At 39.2% G+C, this 19,225-nt stretch overlaps 1 protein-coding gene across 1 annotated transcript in view; it reads left to right on the top strand.

Annotated features, from left to right (window-relative positions):
- The window catches only part of tacr1a (tachykinin receptor 1a), a 44,969-nt gene extending 36,594 nt beyond the window's left edge, over nt 1–8,375 (top strand). Inside the window, exon 5 of the mRNA XM_026322392.1 lies at nt 323–8,375. Within this exon, the coding sequence (XP_026178177.1) occupies nt 323–659 (337 nt within the window). The 3' untranslated portion in view covers nt 660–8,375. The remainder of the gene's footprint in view (nt 1–322) is intronic.
- The last annotated feature ends 10,850 nt before the right edge of the window (nt 8,376–19,225 follow it).

A 19,225-nucleotide genomic window follows, 5' to 3' on the forward strand; every position in this document is an offset into this window, starting at 1 on the left:
CTTTGCATCATTTAACTAATAAAGAATGACCCTTGCATTGAGTGTGTCACCATTTCCAGTAATCCTTATTGAAGATTTAATCATGTTTTCTAGTGGAGCTCGTTACATTTTCTGAAATCATGTTGCCCACTTTCAAAATAGCAGATAAAACATTTAAAATAACATACTGACAAATGTAAAAGAAGTTAATCAGTATAAGGGGAAGCCTTCATACATGTGAGCTGTGGCAAATCTTTTTTAGACAAAGCCAGTCATAAACAAAAAATAGAAATGTGCACTCAAATCAAAGTAAACAAGACTAATCTGTGCTTTTCTTGAACAGGTTTCGTGCAGGTTTTAAACAAGCCTTCCGCTGCTGCCCCTGTGTCCCTCAAGGCTCTTATGAAGGCTTGGAACTCAAGTCCACTCGCTACCTTCAGACCCAGACCAGTGTATATAAGACCAGCCGGATGGAAAGCACCGTGTCAACTGTTTTCCAGGTTGCAGACGACATGGAGCAGCCCAAGATTAAGGCGATAAAGTGCCCAGGGAGTAGTGTGGCTGTGGTCGGGGCAAACTCCTCCCTAGACCTGACCTCAAATGGATCATCATCCCGGAGCGTCTCCAAAACAGTATCGGAAACATCCAGTTTCTACTCCAGTAACAACACGCAGGAATAAACCACCAACACAGGTGGCACTTTGTGTGACAACAAGGAGGGAATTGACTGCTCACATTGCTGCTTTCTTGTGTGTTCATGCAGAAATACAGGGCGAATGTGTGAATTTGCGTGGTAGTGACTATTTTTGATAAATACATTTCCAGTGAGAAACACACTGTGAGACCAAGACCCGGTTCACTGAGTGCCATCTTCGCCCACAGCGCCCTTGTATAATGTATAATGCTACTCACAGTTCATGATCAACTTGTGTTGGAAAGGTTTGTTGAGTGCCAAAAAGTGATGATGAGGACTTTGACAGCATGAGCACATTCCAGTTCAAAAGCTAAACTGAAGCAGACACTGGCAACTCCTAAATTCACAGTTACTGCTTCTCACACCAGCTTTCCCTCAATGTAGAGGGAAGGTTCACACATCCTCAATCACACAAGCTGTGTGACTTCACACTGTCTATTTTGGAGGGGAGCTATAACATGAGACCAGCATGCTGTGAAACACAGCAGCTCCTCGCTTTTAACAGGGGTGTTCTCTGCGACAAGACAGAGCTCTGAGACCTCTTGAGAAAACTCTTTGCACCTGTATAGGAGAAAACCTGCTTTTCAAAGGAACTCTCTCCCCAGAAGATACATGTTGAAAACCGAGGCAGACATGTGGTTTCAGCTGGAAGGCTGTCCCAGAAGAGGTGACTGGAGATGTAAAACAGCAGTGTAAACCCTGAACTTTGTCTCTGTGATTGTCTACATTCATGCACGTGTATGTGCAAGCTGATCAGATTGCCAGCTCTTTCTCCCCACGCTGGACTTCTTCAGCAATCAAATGTGTAAAATGAGCAGCTGTCAGGCTGAAAGTGTTGCTCTAAGGATCCCCTGCAGGCATTGCTGAAAAGTTCTGGCAATCACCTGAAATGCTGGTGGTGTCTGGCTCAGCTTTAATCTGCCTAAACATTGACAGCTGGGAGCATCATCTCTAATACGCAGAGGTGCTTCAAATGCTGAAGAAGCTACGGCAGACCTCAAGTGAAGCCTATTAAAACTAAACTATCTTACAGAAAAACCAAACTGCCATATTCAGTTCTCCACTACTAAATTTAAACATTTGTGTGTAGCTCTCAGCTCTGAAACATTTCATCTGCAAAGTACAAGCAGACCAACAGTCTGTGTAGCCCACTCACTTTAATTTAGGTTAGGATCTAAATGCACAGCACCACTTTCAGAATGTGAAATATTTATGTTACTCTCATTAGCTGCTCTGCCTCTCTACCTGGCAGTAACATGGACACTGACTTAGTGCGACCTGGCTGGATTACATTTATAACTCACAAGAATGCATCTCCAACATGCTGTTTTATTTGTGTGCATTCACTTTGCTTTTTCACTGTTTTCAGTTGGTAGTGAAAGTGATAAGAGCTTAACTCCTTTTATATATTCAAATTTTATAAGCTATTTGTTCATCTTAATGTCCTCCAGCCATGGAAGATGTATGTTAGTGTCAGGTTTAAAGGGCTTTGTGGAGGTTCAGCCTGGAATGTGCACAGGCAGCCTGTCTGACATGGAGTGATGTGCCTTGCTGCTTAGCATAGTGTCTGCAAAAGGGCGATGGGAGCAGAGAAGCACATCACTCTGCTCAGGTCCAGGAAGGTAATGGAGTTCACAGGCCCACTGGGACAAACCTTCTTCATCTGTTAAAGTGGTAAACACACACACACACACACACACACACACACACACACACACACAGACACACAGGAAATTAAACCACTGTAAAAAGTAACAAGCTTGACATAAGATTTGAGTTTAAGGTAGTGGCACTAAATTGATAGTCCAGCTGTCTTAATACTGTGGGAAGTACTTTTTAAACAAACAGTCACTTGTCACAATTGTGTCATTAAGAAAAAGGTTCTGTTTGTTCCATTTCATGTACATTTAAAAATAATTTAATCTAAGTCAAGTTAGTTAACAAAAAAATCATCCTGCAGTGAGCTCAGTGATTAGAGACCAAAAACACAGGCTGAGCTGCATATGGTACATACGCTATTATTCAAGCCTAAATTTCTACAGAACAGGTTTAGTCTATTGCACAGTTCAGTTGTCTCACATCATCGTTTGCTGTCTTTGGTGAAATATATTTGACTTATTCCTAGATTAAATCACATTTCAAGACTGATATTATTTGCAGTGTGCATACACAACAAATGCACACACAAGCACACACACACAGACAGATCACCTGTTGACACCCATCATTCTACTTTCACACACATGCGCCCCACAGTCCCCAGCCTGGTCTATTCTCGGCACACAAAGCCTGTTGTTATGAATGCCACTGTCAGCTGGCATGAAACTGAGAAGCAGATGCGGAGCAGCATGACTGTAGTGAAAACACAATGATGACCCATGTTATATCACTTTGTTCACTACATACAGAACTCACAAAACTTTGTGTTGCTGACATGGAAACTAACAGGAGGTCACATATGGTGCAGAGGGAGAATGAAGGACATATGTCATTGTCAACTTGTAAAGTCCTGAGGACATTCAATATGTAAACAAAGTGGTGAATAGCAGCGGTAAAGTGGAACAAATGTACTTTGTATTAACTTTATCAACATAAGTGGACAGCTGGCAATAATGTACCAAATTCAAATACATATAATTCCTCTATTGCAACGTTTAACCTATGACATGCTGAGATCAAGAGCAGACAGGTGGGATTATGGCTGCTTCATATTGTTTACACCCTGCTGTGGTTTTTTTATTGGTCCAAGTATTTACCAGCGACAATGTGTAGATAAACATCTACTAAGTATTGGTACAGTGTTAGCACAAAATTATATGGTGATAAAATCTAAATGCTACTAGAATAAAGTTGCAGGTAGGCACCTTATCACAGGAGACTTTAAGACACTAAAATGAAAATGAAACCAATTTAATTATGTAAATAAATAACCCGACCAGTTTCTAAGCACAGCAAGGCTGGAGCACAGCGGGGACACAGCCAAAGAGTGCAGTAATGGCATTGGAAAGTGATTAAAGCTCAGTGGGCTTCGTTCAGACGACACAAAAAGGAGCCAGAATCTGTCATTATCACTCAACACTCTCTACTCATTTAGTCGCACACAGTGAAATGACACATACATGTATCACCCCATTTATGACTTTCTCTTTATGAGAAAAGTTCCAGAAAGCGACTGTGTACTGATTTTTACTGATTATGGGGAAGTTAACAGGAAACTGATTTGTGGACTCCAGGAAGAATAATTGTTGTTATGGTAATAACTAATGGGGAATAAAGAAATCATGAAAGAAATTGTCCTAATTAAAATTAAAACAAACAGTTTTAAAATTCTTCTGCTAAAACACAAATCTCACCTTCACATAATTCTTGAAATTTTTTTCAAAATCTGACATTTTTCTTATAATATTATGACTTTAATCCTTGAAATCTCTCATCTGGACCCGGGTCTTGATGAAGACTGTCTGCATGTGCTATTAAACAATTGACTGGCTCGCCATATACTTTGGGATAGTAAAAACTGCAAATGCTGTAAAGACTTGGATAAAAATCATATCTACATAACCCAATATCACACTGCTTTACAAGCTGTGTAGCTCTTCCATTGCACCCTCTTTCCTTAGACCCTGATTGGGGTACAGGAGTGCCTGACTGATTCCTTTTTTCTACTTTCTTTCCTTATGAAGACCAAGGCTATGTTCACATCATATTTTTTTAACCTGACGTGATCTTTTTGTGTTGATGCTTCACATTCAAGTATGTAAGTGACACATAGCAAAATCACCAGTGTTAAATCAACTCTGAGTGTTAATTTAACACTAAAAGGTTTTTACATATAATCACTATTCAAATATAAACACTCTTTGGTGTTAATTTAATGCTAGGGATTTTTCTGTGCATGTATCTGGCTCCCTGCGATGGACTGGTGACCTGTCCAGGGTGGACCCCTGCCTTCCACCCGAGAGAGAGCTGGGATAGGCTCCAGCAGATCCCTGTGACCCTGATTCAGGAAGAAGCGGGTATAGAAAATGGATGGATGGATGGATGTATCTGGCTCCATGTAAAAGCTGTTGAAGTCCTGAGTCCTGTTTGGACGAGGATAACAACATCCAATTGCACATTTTTCTCAAAACCTGCTCTGTTACAGTGACTTGAATAGAGGTCAGCAACATCCAGGTCTCTCCACTAACCCATGTTGCTGTCGTTGTTCTCCTCTGTGTTTTGTTTTTTATTAGTCCGTAAGTTGCAGATGGCAGGTTCCCCAGATCTAATATGTGAATATGTGAAAAGATCAGATCAGACATCTGGAGGAAGGAAACTGATTTGGGCCTTGCATGTAATTCCAAAGTTATGTTGAGCATTATTGTCAACTCCTGTTGGAAGTGAAGGCTTGAAACGCTATGCTAGCTTTTGTTTGATGAGGATAAACCAAGTTTCGGAAAAAAAATCATTTAAATTTGATATAAAAATCATGGATATCATATATAACTTGAGTTTAGCATTATATTTCCACATTTGAAGCTTGTGTTTAAATATAAAATGCTTTACTGACCAAGTTCGTGTTAAAAACATAATTTTGCAAATATGATTTTATGTGGTTTGTGTGTTGGGGTGCATTATGTTGGTTTGGAAATATATTTGTCAGGATATACAATTTTTTTCTCAAAGATAACAAGCAGGTTCAGGTGCGAAAGTACGGTCAGAATGACATTACCTGACTGCATTGCCCATAGCATCCCTGTATTCAATTAGAAAAATGTCATAAATTGATATGGATCAATTTATACCTCTTATTAAATCATAGATTCTGTAATTGGATGTTATATTTGTTATTTGTTTGACGGCACAGAGGAGAGAGAGGAGAATAGAAAGGGAGAGAGCAGGATGGAGTTGGCAGAAATACCACTTGGCATAGGGCCCTGTATAAATGTCACATTGTAAAAGTCTGATCCTAGAATCACCCCTGACTTTTAGACAGAAAATGTGAATACCCAGTAAAACTAAATCAGCCCCACAGATGAATTAGCTGCTGATTTATTTTGGCCCCCTGTTCATACTTAGTTTCTATGTCACCAAGAGAAAGTTTTGTGAGTCCTGTGGCCATCAGCTGCTCTGATTTTTAAATATTGGCATGGGCCACAGAAAAATCGATGCTGGTCGACATCTAATCACAGATTCTAGAAATATATTCTAGAAATTGCTTTTTCAGCCAAAGGAGCCATATCAGCTCGCTGCATGAGGTTAGTTCAGTTAAAACTGAATGCGTCACAGCCTTGGTAACCATAACAGTAATGTTCATTTTTGTTCATTATTATCATGTTATTTTTATTTCTCCTGAGATGGAAAGTGCATGTCATGTTTAGTTTAAGGGTTAATATTTTAATGTTATCTTTAGTCAAGGAAAACATAAATATCCCTTAAATACAAATGTGAGAGATTATTAGACACAAATGTTAACCTCTTAGTTTTAGTCAAGACCAAGAATTTCTGAAATGAAAATAAGGCACATAATGGCAGGGTGTATGACTAAGAATGAAGCTTTGCAAAGAAGGTTTCTGGTCTGATCTTAATAATTGAAGAGTAAAACAAAAGAGGATAAAATAACTCTGTAAAAATCCCTGTAATAAATTCTATCCTTATAGTCAAAGTACAATGCATCTTGAGGATTTTTTTAGATTTAAAAATCATATTGAATTTGAATCTCAAGCCAGTCCAGTAAATTCAATTGTATAAGAGGCTGGAGCTTTAATGAATGTCTAATCAACTTTGCTCAATGCATACTCCTTTAAATGAGCATACGGCAGGCTCTCTCACTCACTGCCTCTCACACATTGCTGTCACTGATGAGAGCTGTAGAAATAGAGACAAAAGATGCCAGCTTGTTGATGAGGAGAGGCGCCAGGCAGGATACACAGCAGGGTGAATAGCCTCATCAGCACCATCTCTTCCTGTGTTTCTACCATCCCAAGCTCTCCAATCATGCTAATTACAACAGAGAAGTGGAGAGGGCAACCAGCCCAACATGCAGAAGCACCTCTCACACAAGATCATGCACACATACACTGCATGAGGGCGCCTCAGCATTAAATTGGATGAAAATATGAAGAGTGCCATATTGCTGACATGGGTGCATGCTCAAGTGTGTGTGTGTGTATTTGTGTGCAAAAGTGTAATTACATTTGTGTACTTATCTGCTACAGTGATCTAAGTAGTTTTGAGAGTGCTACACACAATGCAGATAGTCATTCAGTGTCCATACACTGAATGAAGCATCGTCCACAGCACATCTTGAGCAAAATGTTATTTACAAGAATGTGTATACATGAATACACTTAATATAAATAAACATAAACAGCTTCATGTGCATCAGTATATAAAATGACATTCTCTAAGTTGCAAGCCACAGCACACAGCACACAGCACACAGCAAATATGAACTAACTTAGCTACTTAGCTGAAGAACAGCCTCTGCAGTATATTATGTAGAGGTGTGCTTTGCTGTAGTCAGGCTCAGTGTTGTTGCTTGGTGAAAATACTTTACCTAGAATACTGTGCAGTTTTCCTCATCATGTACAAATACCAACCTTTTCCGTGGTCTCTTTTGTGAATATACTTCTGAATGTGATATTTTGATTATGAGCTGAAATTAGAACTCAGTGAACCGTGACAGAAATATCTGTATCTGTGTTGTAAACTTGATTAATCCATGAAAAGATGCACAGTGCCCTGTCACAGCACATGGGACTTTGGATTGTGTGTCCTCGGAGACTGGACTCTGGGGAAAGATGCCAACTCTGTGCCATGAAGAGACATCTTCTCACAGTGCTAGTGCCTGTTACAGTACAAATGGTCATATACCTCACCCTTGCCATGCAGTGGGCTGTGTCTGAAAATTAGATATCACTGCCTTTAATTGTCACTTTTTTGATAATCAGGCTGAATGATCATTGTTTCATGTTTTGTCTCACCCTAACCAGTCAGCACAAGGTGATATATTTATCTCATCAATGTTCAGTCAACATATTCTATAAGCATTTCATAATTCAGAGGTGTGACATTAGACAGATCCCATAAAAAGACCAAAATATACCATAAATTGATACTAACAGCAAGTACTGTTAACAAGTACAGTTTATACTGTTTGAAGGGTGGCTAAATACTACTCTACCCAGGTATTTGATGAAATTACTGTGTAATTTTAAAATACTAAATTATATGTATTTAACTCATTTTTAAAGATTATAGGAACAGGGACAATAAATAGGCCTAAGTGGCCCAGAAAGTCAGAATGTACTGCAAAAAAGATTAATGCATTGTTGATTCTGGCCTTTTCAAAATTTGTTAGCAATAAAAATACCACAGTCATATCCTTTAAGATGCTGACTCTGTGTTTATTTGAGGGTGATCACATCCAATCAACCATCTAGAACTTACAGCCCCAGGGTATTGAACAATTACTACTGTTCCCCCAATTTTTTTTAATCCATCAAATAACCGTAAGATGAAAGTCAGCACTTTAACATCAGTCAGTGTTTCATTTGAAAGCCAGTTACTGAAATATACTGAACTGACATCCTGATACTGCACAGTGTGTGCAAAGGAACAAATCTAAGCATGTATGTGACCGAGCATATATACTGTACATACGTATATGTATATGACATGTATGTGATACAGACTTTTCAGACACAGCCATGTATGCCAGTTTGAGTTCTGCACCATAGCATTATTTTGCTTGTTTGAATCATGCTTACTTACTCCTGAAAGAGAATTAGATTGAGATAGAATTTTAAATATCTTGTTTCAATAAATGTTCAGTCATGATTTTGCCATTTGAAAAAAAAAAATTATCTTGTGTATCTTTTTAATGCTGCTTTCAAGTACTGCTCTGAGGTAACTGTGTATGTTTCTGTCTCTGTTGCTTATTTGTGGAGTCACATTTACAGTACAGTGAGTGTTTTTATGTGTTCTTAGACATAATCGGAGTTCTAAGTTTAATGTCTTCTATTAAAGAAAAGATTAATTGCATTATTAGTTTCTAATTCACTTTGGGTTTGTGTTGATTTCAAGTTGTACAAGTGTATTAGTGGATTTTTATTTTTATTCTTTTCTCCAGATCAAACATCAGTTGTGACAAAGAGATGGAGAAAAAGCACCTGGCACTGAAAGTGCCATACAGCTTCTGTAATGTTGTCTTGTAAGAGAGAACACGCCAAAAACCCATCCACTTTGTAGATCTGTGTGCCACGGCTCACCCTCTGCCTTTGTGAATCCTGACCTGCACTACCAATGCACAGAGCTGAGAAAGAGGGGGTATGACAGGAGGCTGGTTAAATATGTGAAAAACAACAGAGGCTGACTGTGTTGCTGGTGTCAGATAAAAACATGTCGTGTGCTGCACTGGACCTTCAGCTAGAGTACACTGCATTCATAATAAACTACAGCTGAGCTGTCTTTATGGGCCTGCGGCTACCATCAGTGTGAATACAGTACAGTATACAGTAGGTACAGTCTATGACTGCATGATTCAATTTAATCTTGTACTTTACAAAATGAAATGGAAACGCAACAATTCCATAAGTCAGTGTTGTTATTTGAAAAACCTAGTTAGAATCAGATGTTTAAGGTGACTTGTTTGATGACCTTTCTCATATATAATTTATTATACTTACCAAATAATATTAGCATGAGTTTGTAGGGAATCTGGCCTGATTTTGTGATTGTCTCATCTAGCTGATGGGAATAAGGAGAATAAAGTTGTTGCTTTAATGTACCTTTTGCAAAAATAAATATGATGATGTACTTGAGGTTCACTTTGAACATCTGCTAAATGATAATGAAATGAATGAATCCAATTGGCTGCCTGGGAAGACAGATTATATTAAAACATTTAAAAAGGAAGCAGCAGCATAGTTTCATTTAAGATATTGTCTTTCTCCTAATTACTCAATATTTAGGATGGAACAATGTTTTTGTCAGAATAGAATAAAAAATAAAAGAGACCAGACCACCTTCAGACATGGTGAGGGATGTTATAATGCAGGTGAGAGACTGAAATGATCAGACACATGTCAGAGAAATTACCCTTTCTGACCAGTGGCTGTGGTCAGGGAGGAATTGCAATCATATGAGAGATGGACCACAGCCAAATGTGTGATTTTTAAAAAAAGGTCATAATAATAATGCTGCTGTCAGCCTTTGGGAAGCTCAGGACTGCTCTGCATCTGGTTACTGTCAAGCAGTAGAGAGAAATTCAGCATGCAAACGTCTAAAGTTTGTCAGAGGAACCAGAACCACCAGGTAGCACCATCTGTGCTTTTCTTCATGTCTCCCACCTTTTACCCTTATTCCGTATGTACCACGTTACTCAGGAGGTGGGAATTATTGAACAGAGAACAAAACAAATCCGAGTAACAGATTTTTGCAGATAAAGGTTCATAGTAAAGTAAAATGTGCTTGGCAGAATGAAATGAGATGTCACGACTCTTCTAAGTCTTAAAGTCAGTTTACAGGTGTAGGCTAAGACTGCATATGTGCAAAAAGAGCTGAATACTGCATTATGTGTCTCCAGAGGGAGCTGATAAATTTCTTCATGTGGAGTCGCTGGTGTCAGTGTTTAGTTGGCACTGAAGACAGAAAATTTGTCTGTGTTTGTGGGAAAGAAGTGAGCTTACTGGACCCCTGTAGCCTGCTCCTCATCTGTTCCTGTTTGAAGCTAGTGCTTGAGTGTAAATCAGTCACTACTTGCATGACACATGCAAATCTACAGAGTTGAATTGCATGATGTTTTGTCCAAGAAAATTAAGTATGCAATACACAAAAGCTGTTGCATCAGTCGTGACCCTTTCTTTAAAACACTTTCTGTAGAGAGTCTGATAATGTTATGGGAGACAATGTTAAACCAGTGTGTTAGAGAGGAAGTTGGAAGGTTATCAGCACTATCAGCACTCTTCACTCCCTGCTGTGCAGCATTTGGTCTTTATGGGGTGTTAGCCAGGGAGGCTCATCCTAAACATATTCAGTATTTTGATAATGACCTGTTCCATGTAAGTTAGCTAACTTATTTATTTAATGTGTTAACTACCCCTTCTCAGGTAAGACACAAGTGCACACTGCAGTTGCCTCTTAAAATAGAGGGAAGAGCTAAATGAGATGATGCCTGGAGAATGACAATCTATTAATGATGACAAACTCTACAGGAGGTTAAAGAATTGACAGGGCAGAGAAATGGGGGTGCTGAGAAGAGAAAGAGAGGGAAGTTTGTGAAAGGACATACAGGACAAATACTGTGTGCGCATGTTTTAGATGTGGGGGTGGGGTAATGAAAGAGGCAGGAGCTTCCACTGGTGGCTGAATATCACATCTCAGGTCCTCCATCAGTCTCTGGATAGCACCTGCAGCTTTTTAGCTCTCAAAATTACATCTTAAGTCACCCTAACCCCACACATGTGGTGAGGGCTGACAACTGCTGCCTCAGTTTTGCCTGTATGTTTTGTTGCACACCTGAGTACCAGATGGGTGGAGACATGGAGAAAACCCACCACAGTGACATTTGTGTCACTTATGTCCTCAGTCCTCAATGAAGTTCATAGCTACAGTAAATGAGATTATAGATTAGAAATATATTGAGGCAGCATCTTCATCACTATAAGCTCAAGCATTGCAGGATGTGCACTGTCAAGTAGCCAAATTAAAACCTGAATCTACAGTGGTGTGAAAAAGTGTTGGCCCCTTCCTGATTTCTTATTTTTTTGCATGTTTGTCACACTTCAATGTTTCAGATCATCAAACAAATTTAAATATTAGTCAAAGATAACACAAGTAAACACATCATGCAGTTTTTAAATGAAGGTTTTTATTATTAAGGGAAAACAAAATGCAAAACTACATGGCCCTGTGTGAAAAAGTGTTTGGCCCCGCTGTTATAACTTAACTGTGGTTTATCACACCTGAGTTCAATTCCTCTAGCCACACCTAGGCCTGATTACTGCCACACCTGTTCGCAATCAAGAAATCACTTAAATAGGACCTGCCTGACAAAGTGAAGTAGACCAAAAGATCCTCAAAAGCTAGACATCATGCCGATATAAGAAATTCAAAAACAAATGAGAAAGAATGTGACTGAGATCTATCAATCTGGAAAAGGTTATGAAGCCATTTCTAAAGCTTTGGGACTGCAGCAAACCACAGTGAGAGCCATTATCTACAAAGGGCGAAAACATGGAACAGTGGAGAACCTTCCCAGGAGTGGCCGGCCGACCAAAATTACCCCAAGAGCGCAGCAACGACTCATCCAAGAGGTCACAAAAGACCCCATAACAACATCCAAAGAACTGCAGACGTCACTTGCCTCAGTTAAGGTCACTGTTCCTGACTCCACCACAAGAAAGAGACTGGGCAAAAATGGTCTGCATGGCAGAGTTCCAAGACGAAAACCACTGCTAAACAAAAAGGACATAAAGGCTCGTCTCAGTTTTGCCAGAAAACATCTTGATGATCACAAAGACTTTTGTTGAACTTTGAACAAAAAGTTGAACTTTTTGGAAGGTGTGTGTCCCATTATGTCTGGGGTAAAAGTAACACCGCAGTAAAAAGAACATCATACCAACAGTAAAATATGGTGGTGGTAGTGTGATGGTCTGGAACTGTTTTGCTGCTTCAGGACCTGGAAGACTTGCTGTGACAAATGGAACCATGAATTCTTCTGTCTACCAAAAAAATCCTGAAGGAGAATGTCCGGCCATCTGTTTGTGACCTCAAGCTGAAGCGAACTTGGGTTCTGCAGCAGGACAATGATCCAAAACACACCAGCAAGTCCACCTCTGAATGGCTGAAGAAAAACAAAATTAAGACTTTGGAGTGGCCTAGTCAAAGTCCTGACCTGAATCCGATTGAGATGCTGTGACCTTAAAAAGGCGGTTCATGCTCGAAAACCCTCCAATGTGGCTGAATTACAACAATTCTGCAAAGATGAGTGGGCCAAAGTTCCTCCACAGTGCTGTAACAGACTCATTGCAAGTTATCACAGGACCATGTAGTTTTGGATTTTGTTTTCATTTAATAATAAAAACCTTCATTTAAAAACTGCATGATGTGTTTACTTGTGTTATCGTTGACTAATATTTAAATTTGTTTGATGATCTGAAACATTGAAGTGTGACAAACATGCAAAAAAATAAGAAATCAGGAAGGGGCCAACACTTTCTCACACCACTGTGTATTTCATACAATTGAGAACAACAGGCCCAACACACGTGCCTGGTGAACGTAGCCAATGTACACTGTTATATACTAGTTAGTAAGACTGATTTTATAATTAATTCTTCAGTTTGTCATTAAAATGATTGGTGGGAATTTGACTGAAGTTTCTCACCTCCCTCTATTTCACGTCTCTGAGCTCTTTCATTTTCATCTATAGTGGGCTGTTTACTCCAGCTTTCATTACTAAAAAGATACTGGAGGGAGAAAAGAGCTCTCAGACCTAGAAAATTTGCTAGCTGATAAAAGAAAGCATGAATAAATGGATTCATTTCCCATATAAATGACTTTTGCCAACTTTTTCTCATCTGTGGAGCAATTTATACTCAGAAAAAGGAAAAGGAAGTTCAGAAAAGGAGTTCAAGTAGAAGTGTAATCTATTATAGTGTCCTGCATTTTGTTCCCTGAAAGGTGAGCACGGTCAAAATGTCCTGCTGTTGGTTAGTTCACAGTAGAAAGCTGAGCTTGACAAGAAAAATGTTTATTTTCTTGCCCAACCACTGCAAGTAAACTGACTGATTTTTTCAATTTCTTAAAATTCTTAATTTTAAATGCTGCAGTGACTCGGCCTGAAGAATAGCATGCAGGTAAAGAAGGTCCTCACAAGACTCACATGAGAGTCTGTGCATTACGTAAATATCAATGAGTAAGTGAATGAGTGTATAACAGGGTAAGGAAAGGCAAAAGGTCCAGGGGTTCATGGGTGTTGGATCCTGAAAGGCGATCAAAGACGTAATCACATGCTAACCAGGAGCACCACCACCCCTACGCTTCCACACACACTGTTCCCACATTGGGTCGGTGTACAGCAGTTTGTATTCAGATTTACTGATATCTCAGGCCAATATGAATGTTTTTATTAGAAATCAGCCACCCAGTGTTACCTGCCTCCAGCAGGATGGAGTATCCTCCTGAACGGTGATGACCAATGATTAATTAATGTGGGAGGCTGTAAACTGCTCACATTATTATTCAGGTTATCATACATTAATTATATTATACTTCAGGCCCATAAAGTCAAAACAAATGAAGAGAGCTAATATCACAAAACTAACAGTAGATCTATTGGAAAGACTGAGATTAGTTCACCCCAAAACAAAAGAGTCCAGTCCAGTGCTCAGAACTCTACATTGGAGAAACCAAACAACCACTTTACAAGAGGATGGCCCAGCACAGGAGGAGGAGCTTCTCAGGATCACAGTCAGCTGTGCACCTCTAGGACACTCATTTGAAGACAGTGATGTACATATTTTGGACAGAGAAGATAGATGGTTTGAGAGAGGGGTCAGAGAAGCTATATATGTCCAAGTGGAGAAACCCTCTCTCAACATGGGTGGAGGACTAAGACATAATCTATCCTCAATCTACCAGGCTGCTCTTTCATGTGTTCCCAGGAAATTAAGGAACAAATCACATGCCTTACAGGGGGCACACACTCTTGGCGAATCAGTGGGGTCACATGAGTCCACCATTAGATCCTAATGACCCTCACCTGAGCTCACGTCTGTTGTTCACCTAACGAGCCTATTCAGACCAGGTGTGAAGTGAATCTACCCTTGAGGGTAAATTTGACATGTTTCTGACATTGAAACATAACACAAAACACACAGTCTTTTCCAACACAGCCTTTATAGACACATAGTTTGTTGGAAGGACTCAACAGACATCCATAGGAACATCATCCATTTTCAAGGCTTCATCTACTTCTACTGCTGCAGAAAAGATGGAAGAAAGCCTTTTCTTCATCTCTGACATTTAGATTCACTTTCTGTTTTTACTTTTGGCAGTTTACCACTTTGCTTTCCACCATTTAGGCTTCATCACTGGACTTCAACTGTTTTCATGTCAATAAAACCTAAGGAAAGGGAGCTGACCCCAAACCTCTGAACACAGTGGCATGATATTTCAGTTCTGTTCATTTAAAGCAAACAGACCTCACCTCCATCCCTCCACCTGCCTCTTCCCTGTTTGAGCAGCATTATCTGTCACGAGATGCGGGTGGTGTGGTGTGAAGGAGGAGAGGTAAGGATCCAAATGCAGGACAACAAAGGGTTTTATTTCACCTGGGAACTTCCAGGGCTCAAGACAACACAAAAACCAGAGAACCGGATGAAACGGTAAGAACTATGAAAGACCGGGTGAGACGGTCATCACAAAAACACACTTCTACTTGTGAACCACACCAACTAAATGCAACTATAACTATAATGCTTCTGCGGGGAACAAAGGAAGACAGGAGGTATAAATAGGGAGGAACACAACAGGTGATTGAACTCAGGTGAACATAACGGGGACAGGTGAAACTCATGAACACAAATTACACATAAAGCTGCCAGAGACCAGAACGGGGGGGAAAACAGGAAGTCAATACAAAATAAAGGTCCTCTGACAGGAAGTTCCAAGGGGACTCATGACATTATCCTGATGAGATAATTCATGACATTTAAAATAATAGTGGACCTAATGGTCATCATGTTGTATTGTCCTTATCTGTAAAATCGGTTGCATATAAATTACATTATTCATAAAAAATCTTTAGTAATGTAATGTCCTTTGATGGCTTTTTGTTTGGTGGTATTGCCATTCCCAATTCATATGTTGATTAATCTTCTTCCGTTGTTTAATCTGATAATGCTTGCGACTTCAGTCGCATGATGGAGAGCCTGATGTGTCTGGTCCAAAGTCGAGTGAGTACTGACTGGCCCTGTTGAGCTGAAGCTGCTGGTTATCTGATTTGTCTGTGTTATACTTTCAAAATGAAAGTTTCAGGTGTACAGTTGTATAACTTTTTGGGTGGGACAAATGCAGATGTTTCCAACACTGGGGAGACTTTGGAACGTGACAGACTACATTGAAAAGCTGTCCAGATAGGAGTTACCCCCCTCTGTCAGACTCAATATTTATTTGTTTCTCCTGCACCTATCTTTACTGTTCCACTCTTCTTGTCTTTTTTCTTGTTTCAGTTTCTAAATTGAATCTGCAATAAGTACTAGTAATTAAAGCTAGGTAAGTAAAATAAACTACAACAACTTCAGCTTTTCACCTGCATTTTTTCATCAGTGTGTGAACAACAATTCCACAGACGTGACAACATGTAATACAAAACTTATCATTTGTCCAATTGTCCTTTTGCTGAACATTTGAAGACTAAGACACACAACTACAAATGACATGTTTGTGTATAACTCCACAGCAGCAAGATTAAAAAGCCAAACCATCCTTGAACTGCCTCTCATAAGAATCACTGTGGCATACCTTATATGAAATATATGTGAGTAGTAAAACATATAACCCTGTGGGAAATCTGCTGCTGAACAGAGCAGCCCAGAAAGAATACGCATCAGTCCCCAATTGACGTCATTATGTTTAGATTTGAGCAGTTCCTCAGTATATAGTCCAAAGTCATGGTAGCAACTCTGTGAGGCTGAACAAGGGCCCATTTAAACTAAGTGCCCATCTAAATTAAATGTTAATATCATTATGCCAACATGACCTTAACGACAATACAAATATGTTGATGTATGTAGCAAGTAATGTTCACAGTATTCACCATCAGTTTAGTGTGTCAGCATGGTTACATTTGCTAATTTTCACTAAACAGCTGAGGCTGATGGGAATGTCATATGTTTGCTGAGTTTTAGTTAGTCTGTTGTTACAGACATTAGGTTATAATGTCTGCAAAACTAACCTGATGATGGCACTGCATGAAAACAAGGGATCACTAAAGCCACTGCAATGTGTCCTGTAGGTAACATAAATGTCTGATCTAACTTTAATCACAAACTATGCCTAGTTGTCAAAATGTTTTTGCCCAAAATCACAAATGTCAGTCTCATGATGTTGCTCAAGGAAAAGTGAAAACACCACAAAGTCCTAGAATGTATACTCTGGGGACCATCAGTACATTTTGCGCCAAGCCATCTATTAGTTTCTGGAACATAAAAAATGTGAAACTGATGGCTGCATTAGCTACCGTAAAAGTAAAGGGAGTGGCAAAGTCAGTGACATCCGTCTTCTGGGAACCCTGAATGTCTTGAATGGCAATCGATCTAAGGCTTACTGAGATATTCCAGTCTGTACTGAAATGGTGTGAATGGTGACCAACACTGCCATCCATAAAACCATAGTACTGTTATGAATGTGTATTTTTTGGTATTACATGGAATTTTCCTGTAGGATCTGTCTCACCTTAAAATAGATAACTTCATCCTGACATGTGTCTGGCACTGGTGTTAACATGATTGAGATCCTAAACTGCCAAGTATGTGTGCATTTAACTGGAATTTGTAGAAGAAGAAGAAAGAATAAGAAAAACAACAACGTCATGGTCAAATTTCTTTGGCAGTGGTTTTGGCTCGGCGTACATAATAGTGACAAACACCTTAAAGAACTCCCTGCAGAGATGGTGTGGCTGATAGAGAATGAGCGGTAACCCTTCCTTTTACAGTCCCCTAATTACTAAGAATTTACCTGGTAAATAAAAGGAAACTTACAGTATGTGATGGGTAACTACCATCTGTAGGAAGTAGGTAAATACAGTATAACTACTGATGAAATACTACGAAAAACCTCCATTGTTACCCATCATGTACCTTTCAGTTGTAACTGCATTATATTGGTAATAACTCAGATATATTTATACTAAGTAAAACACAACAATTTAGGTAAGTGAGCTGAAACTGGACTGTAAAAGAAAGTCTCATCTGTTTTCCAGAAATTACCGCGTTCTTCCCACATCCTTTGTAATATGTTTTCCTCTTTTCCGTGCATTCAACACAAACGTTTACCATGTACGTTCTCCCTTTATTTATCAAGTAAATTCTTAGTAATTAGGGGACTGTAACAGGAAGGGTTACCGAATGAGCTACATGTCAGGAAGACAAAATATCATGTGCTCAGTGACACTGAGGAAGAAATTGTGATTAACAAAATGGACCTGCAGAGGCGTTATCTAAGATAGTTACCTTAGCTGCTGAGCAAAACTTTGTATGTCCACTTTTATTTCTTATTTTTAACAAGGTTGAAAATGGAGGTTGGAAAGTCATCACAAATACAGTATTTTAAAACCCACAGCTGTAGATGGCTAGACAGGACCCATCTTGTAGTAGGCGGAGGCTCATATTTAATATTTACTGTTACAATGCTTTGAAGGATTAGTTAGTAACATTTTTTTTTAATTATGCCCCCACATAATTGATGCTAGGATGGAAATACAGCTTCATATTTAGTTATGACAGTGATATGAAACTTCTGTTAACACTCATGAAGTCTATTTTTCCCCCATCTTACTTACTACTCTGTTTGTGCATTCCACAGAAAAGCATTAAATACTTAATCAGAGAAACAACTGTGTACACAAGTAATCCATAATAAAAGTTGCTGAAGGAATGAAGCAAACAAGCAGCTGCCTCCATAATACAATTATAAATTCTGTATCATACCTGCTGTCAGATACCACTGATATTAATGCCTTACAGCACTTACCTGAGCAGAAACTGCCAGAGAGGAGAGCATCTCCTGCTGCTGTCAGGTGAAGGCCACAGCTCCTCCTAATGTGGTGATTTTTCTTTTGCATTGGAATTTCAGGGACTACACAGTGCACTGATATAGGATGAGAAAAACATGCAGGCCTGAGTTTATGAGGTGCTCAGCAGGAGCACCGCTTAAAGAGTCAGGGTCTGGGGTCTTTTTGCTTGTAATGCTTTTCACAATTCAGACTTCTTGTGCAAATCATAAAGGAGGAAGAGTGTGTGCTGCTACAGCAGGAAGGTAAAGATCAAATCTGTTGCATTAACTGGGACCTGTAAAAGGGATAAAACATGGCAACTGTAACAGCAGTGGCCTATTGTGTGAATTTAATATTTTATTTAGAGATTAGAATGGTGAACAAAATAAATAATCAGTAAAAGTACCAGTCCAACAGAATAAAAATACAAGCCCTTCATTCATATTGTACTTAACATTTAATGTTTTGTCTGTATTATCTGGTGGTGCATATTTTGAGTTGTGATATCTTTGAGTTGTGTAGTCAACCTGACTATTTACTTCTAGTACTGAAGTCTGGTAGGACCTCTCCAGTTTTCAGAACAGTTTTCCTTTCTTATACATATAATGTTATTCCACTGCTGTATATATTTGTGTAAGTCTTTCAGTTACTGTGCTATCTTAAACATTTTTGATGATTTTAAAGATTTCACTAAAATTACCAGGGGCAGTGTAAGAAGAAGGTTCCCTTTAATGGAAACAGATCTGTACAGACTAATTAAAACGCAGGTTTGCTCAAAACTGGCATCTCAA

This window comes from Mastacembelus armatus, chromosome 9, assembly GCF_900324485.2.
Source record: "Mastacembelus armatus chromosome 9, fMasArm1.2, whole genome shotgun sequence".
Lineage (NCBI taxonomy): Eukaryota > Metazoa > Chordata > Actinopteri > Synbranchiformes > Mastacembelidae > Mastacembelus > Mastacembelus armatus.